The 6,439-nt window shown below is 35.0% G+C and overlaps 1 protein-coding gene across 1 annotated transcript in view; it reads left to right on the forward strand.

Moving 5' to 3' along the window:
• Window positions 1–6,439, forward strand: part of LOC106867466 (uncharacterized) — a 19,011-nt gene that overhangs the window by 3,711 nt on the left and 8,861 nt on the right. Inside the window, exons 4-6 of the mRNA XM_014912347.1 lie at window positions 1,076–1,179; window positions 2,536–2,703; window positions 3,819–3,968. Of these exons, the coding sequence (XP_014767833.1) occupies window positions 1,076–1,179; window positions 2,536–2,703; window positions 3,819–3,968 (422 nt within the window). The remainder of the gene's footprint in view (window positions 1–1,075; window positions 1,180–2,535; window positions 2,704–3,818; window positions 3,969–6,439) is intronic.

Below are 6,439 nucleotides of genomic sequence, written 5' to 3' on the forward strand. Positions count from 1 at the left end.
CAAACGATTCTGAAACAATTCTATCGGTGTTAGGGTTAGGATAAAACAGCAAATTTAAAAAGAAAAAAGCAAATAAAACGAAGCTATGGCTTAATCAGCCAAAGGAGTAAATATAAACAACTGAATACTTGTCAGTGATTGGTTGAAATTATCAAAATAAGACAATTTTTTACATGAAATAAATTCGAATACAAAAATATTTTTCTGTTCTATAACACAAAATAGATAAGTATACGAAGTTTGAAAGTCTTTCGGTACCAAAAACACTACGTAAAACATTAATGAAAAATGTGGCCCCCGTTTTAAAAAAGATCCGATTTTTCTAATATCTTAATAAATATTGAGTATTCATCATGATGATAATAAACAATTGATCAAGGTTCCATACAGTGGATTATTAAGGTCCAACCCATGTCAGCAAGGAATATGGATGTTAAATGATAATGATGAAGGCAGTGAACTGGTAGAATTGTAAGTGAATCAGACGAAATGCTTAAGGAGCATCTCTTCTAGCTCTTTACATCCTGAATTCAATTCATCCTTTTGGGGTCGATAAAATAAAGTACCAGTCCATGCAAGGTTCCAAATAAAGTACCTTTGCAAAACAATGTTTACCCATATGGCCATATCTAATTGCAGTTAAAATTAAGACAGAATAATTCATGCTTATCAATTGTTGTATTTATGTCTGTTCTTCCAGGCTGCTATTGCTTCGACACATCTGAAATAAAACATTATTTTGTTTTTCTACATAATGTATTACATGAAGTTAGGGTTAGAATTAAAAAAAAAAACAGTGTGTATTCTAATTATCAACATTATCATCATTTAATGTCTGTTATCCATGCTGGCATGGGTTGGATGTTGTGACCCGAGCTTGCTATATTTTCTTGACCTTGAGAGTTTGTCAGCTAAAACTAAAAATATTTTCACAAATGCACAATAGTTTATATCATATGCTGCAATAAATTAAGATTTAATTAATCTACACCAGTATTCTTCAAACAATTTTAATGGTATTCTCTAATGGGATTCTTTTTTTGTTTGTTTTTCTTTTGGTGATTCTTATCCTCAGCCGGTGATTTAGCCATTGTGACAAGTGATGAGTTTGGTATTGTCTGTGCCAGCAAAGTTTCAGAGGAACTATGGAAGATAAACCTTAATAACAAATGCACGAAGGTAATGTATATATTTTCATCACATGAAAATATTATTATTATTATCATTATAAGGTAAACCAGGCAGAATCATTAGCATGTCAGATGAAATGCCACTATGCATTTTGTATTATCAAAGAAGGCACTGTATTTTTCCTGTTTCAGCATTTATCCTACTTCAGTGCAGCTCTGCTAATTTTCCTTTTTGATGCATTGATGCAACTGAGATGATGCATCAATCAATGTTTTGCTCTGTCTGACATTGGAGACCTCTCATCCATAGCTTATTCCTGAAAGCTCTATTTCCCTGCTACAAGTTGACTGGAAGTAAAGTTTGAACTCAGAACAAAGACTTTGAATTGTGATACAGATACTACAAGGTATCTTTCTGATGGCAAAGGATAAAAAACAAGAATGATCAGTAGATCGTTCTCATTTACCATTGTTCTAATGTACATTTTCTTAGTCTTTTCTGGGTAGGACGACAGACTGCAATACTGCAATGCAGGGAGATTAGCTGACAAAATGTCTTGTGGACATTTACTTAGCTTTTTTTACATTCCGAGTTCAAATCCTGCTAAAGTCAATTTCACCTTTTTGTCCTTGCAGAGTTAATAAATTAAGTACAAGTCATGCAATGGATTGATAGAAACAAATTTATTTCCTTGTACCTATATTAGAAATCATTGTAATTGAAGCTCTTTATATTCTGAGTTCAAATCTCACCAAAGTCAACTTGGACTTTTATCTTTATGGGGTTGATAAATAAAGTACCACTTAAGTGCTGAGTTGATATAGCTGGTTTTTCCTCCCACCACAAATTTGTAACTGAAATCATCATAATTATTATTATTATTATTATTATTATTATTATGACAGCAAGCTGACAGAATTGCTGGCATGCAGGACAAAATGCTTAGCAGCATTTTGTCAGTCTTTATGTTCTAAGTTCAAATTCCACCAAGGTTGACTTTACCTTTCATCCTTTTGGGCTCAATAAATAAGTATCAGTCAAGTACTGCTCTCGATGTAATTGACTAGCCCTCTCTCCTAAAATCTCAGGCTTTTGTGCCTTTAGTAGAAAGGATTATTATTATAATTCTTTTTCTTCTTGTCATTATTAAGGTAATGAACTGGCAGAATCATATGTTGAAGAAAGTAATTAACTGTGTTTCTTCTGGCATTTTATATCCAGATTTCAAATTCCATCAAGATCAACTTAGCCTTTCTTCCATTTGGGGTTAGCAAAATAAGTATTAATCAAGTACTGGTTGATGTAATCAACTAAACCCTCCCCTCAAAATTGCTGACATTGCACATAAATTAAAAACGATTATTACCTATTTATTCATTTGTTATGCATTGGTTTACTCTGCAGGAACTGAAGGGTGAGATAATTGTGAAAAGCCTCTTGTCTGTGGACTTCGTTGATCAACATGGCCACAAGTCATGCTATGTGCTCATATCAGATAACATGAAGCAAATATTTGTGTTACGAGATGGCTCTATTGTGAACCTACTGACGGCACCAGGTGTTATAGTGGCTGTAAGTATCTCTTTTACTGTCTTGTATCTAAGGGTCTACTTATAAAGTGGGTTCTACTTCTGGTCATTGTTGGGATGTCGTGTCACTCTGCTGATTTAGTTGTAGTGGATTGTTGTTGTTAGTTTCTGTATTAGTGGACTATAATGATATATAACTGACTCATTTCATTAAAAAAAAACTGGAAAAAAAAATCAATGATAAAATCAACAGAATTTTAACTTTATACTTCCTATAAAAGTACCAGTATTGTTACAATGATTAATCCACTTTTCCTGTTTTATCCAATGTAAAAATTATCCATACTGATACCATGTAAAAAGTACCTATACCAGTTCCACTTGAGAAGCACCTGTGCTGGCACCACATGAAAAGCACTGGTGCCAGGCCATGTAAAGAGCACCCATACCAGAGCACGTAAGAAGTCCTCATACTTGTGCCACAATAAAAGCATCCAACACACTCTAGAAAGTGATTGGCGTTAGGAAGGGCATCCAGCCATAGAAACCAAGCCAAATCAGACTGGGACCTAGTGCAGCTCTCCAACTTGCAAGCATGGAAAATGGAGTCTAAGTGATGATGATGATGATATTTAGTGGCATGTTGTGGTTAAGAATAGTCAATGATAGGTAATGGACTGAGTTTTAGCTTTTGATATTTATAGAAATTGAGATGCCAGGTTCAGTTCCACTAAGCAACACCTTGGGCAAATGTCTTCTGCTTTTACACCAAGACAACCAAAACTTAGTGAGTGGATTTGATAGACAGAAAATGAAAGAAGCCTGTCATATATATATATATATATATATATATATATATATATATATGTGTGTGTGTGTGTGTGTACCCTTGTCTTGACTTCATGTGATTACTGTACACAAGCATCACTGTTATATTGGTGAGGTTCTTTTGCAATCTTCTTTGGAAAACACGACTGTTTATGGAGAAATAATATTACCTTGCTTAAAAATAGTTGAGTGTTGGTGAGAGGAAGGACAGAGAGCAATAGAAAATCTGCCTCAACAAATTCCAGCATGGAAAGGAAGACATTGAAATGATGATAATTTTGATGATATTCTGTTTATTCCAATTAATGAGCTTCTGTTTTTTTTTTCCAGATGTGTAAAGGTTCATTTGTAAACAGCAATATATTAGGTTACCAAGCACAACCCAATGGTGACATAGCCAGAGATTCTGACCCACCAGAAAATACACAAGTCCTCCTTGGCACTGAGAATGGTGCAATATACTTCCTTCACAATTTTACAGTGAGTTGTTTTTATGTTTTCCTGTTGGTTTTTTTCTTTTGCTTTTTTCTAAATTGATGTTTTTAAACCAATTTGAGAAAGAAAGTAAAAATAGCAACAGGCCTACTTTGGTGTTTATAATGCCTAATGTCATTTGCATATAAAAATAATAGCAATTAATTTATAAAACTAAATATTGTGTGGCTGCTGGTGCCATCTAAAAAAACACTGGTGATGGTACCATGTAAAAAGCACTTAGCATACTCTGTAAAATGGTTGGCATTAGGAAGGGGCATCCAGCTATAGGAACCAAACCAAAACAGACTATAGAACCTGGAGCAACCCCTGGCCTAGCCAGTTACTGTCAAGCTAACTAACACCAACATGGAAAACGGACTTTGAATATGCATGATGAAATGTTGTACATCATTCATGCACTTCCCAGGTTCTTTACTCAATCACATTAATGATAACTGTTGATATGTGTCAGCAATCTGGCAAAATTGTTACCATGTTGGACTACATTACTTAGCAGCATTTCATCTGGTTCCTTACATGCTGAGTTCAAATCCCACTGAAATCAACTCATCCTTTTGGGGGTCAATAAAATAACCAGTGAAGTACAACCAGTAGATGTAATCAACTATCCCCACCAAATTGCTGGCCTGGCATCCAAATCTGAAATACTTTTTAAAATAAGTACTGGAGATTTAAGGCAGTGAGCTGGCAAAATCATTAGCATGCTGAGCAAGATGCTTAGTGGCCTTTTTTTTGTCTTTCATCTTTTTAAGGTTGATAAAATAAGTACTAGTTGATGACTGGGGTCATTTTAATTGACTTAGCCCCTCTCTCAAAGCTGCTGGCCTTGAGCCAAAATTTGAAACCAATATAAGTACTGGGGTACAATACAGTTAATCAAACTGGCTCCCAGGAAGGAGGGAAAAGAAATGTTGATCTTAGTGGGAATTGAACACATAATGGCCATTCCATAATGATGATAAAAATAATTTTCTATTGAAAGCACAAGGTTTGAAATTTGTGGGTGGGTAGTTGATTTAATTGACTGCTGTTCTTGAATGGTACTTTATTTTATTCATGCCAGTACATTGAAAGGCAAATATGACCTCAGCCACATTTGAATTCAGAATGTAAAGAGCCAGAATAAATACTGCAAAGCATTTTTTCTGCCGATACTGTGACAATTCTGCTAATCCATCAACCTTTATTATCACAAAGTCTCTAACAAAGTCATAAATTAACAGGTCAGTCGATCAAATGAACCTCAATTTTTGACTGGTACGTTTTATTTGCTCTGGAGGGATGAAAAGCAGACTAGACCTTAGTGGAATTTGAACTTGCAATGTAAAGACTAAAGTATATTTATCCAACACTCTAATGAGTCTGCCAATCCACAATCCTAATAATAATATAATAATAATAATAATAATAATAATTTCTACTATAAGCACAAAGCCTGAAATTTTAGGGAATGGGTCTACTGGTACTTATTCTATCAATCTTCAAAGAATTAAAGGCAAAGTTGACTTTGATGAAATTTGAACTCAGAACGTAAAGATTGACAAAATGCCACTTAGCATTTTGTCTGGCGAGCTAATAATTCTGCCAGCTCACTGCCTTAATGATAATAATTATGATAGGTTTATAAGTAAAAAGGAACAGTTAGTGATATTGATTCCATTATATAACTGGTACTTAAAATGAAAAATAGCAGTTGACATTGACAGGATTTGAACTCAGAAAAAAAATCACCAAGATTTAAATACTTCAGTTATTTCCAGACATCTTTGTAGTTCACTGTCCCGGTGGAGTATGGGTGCAAGAGTCCTCAGACATTCTCCCAGAAGGTCCTGCCACAAATGTTCTGGCTGGATACTCAAGCAATACTAACCATGGCTACAGTTATCATCCAACTATCTCTCTCTCATGGTCTAAACCTAGGTCACCTGCCAATTGCCCTGCCTACAAAAATCCAATTCTTTCCTGAGACATTATGATCACATTAGAGTGTTACCCACCATACAACAGGTAACTTTGGAAATATACTTTTACCACCATGGTTAAAATGCATGCTATATCAAGAAGTATAGCATACACACAGTAATTATAATTTAACTTTTACCAAATTTATTGGTGCTTATACAAAATGATGAAATGAAAACTAATTTTCGAAAGAAAGTGGCTGTGTAGTAAGTAGCTTGCTTACCAACCACATGGTTCCGGGTTCAGTCCCACTGTGTGGCACCTTGGGCAAGTGCCTTCTACTATGGCCTCGGGCCGACCAAAGCCTTGTGAGTGGATTTGGTAGACGGAAACTGAAAGAAGCCCGTCATATATATGTATATATATATGTGTGTTTGTCCCCCCAACATCACTTGACAACTGATGCTGGTGTGTTTACGTCCCTGTAACTTAGCGGTTCGGCAAAAGAGACTGATAGAATAAGTACTAGGCTTACAAAGAATAAGTCCTAG

Source organism: Octopus bimaculoides, chromosome 11 (assembly GCF_001194135.2).
Source record: "Octopus bimaculoides isolate UCB-OBI-ISO-001 chromosome 11, ASM119413v2, whole genome shotgun sequence".
NCBI lineage: Eukaryota > Metazoa > Mollusca > Cephalopoda > Octopoda > Octopodidae > Octopus > Octopus bimaculoides.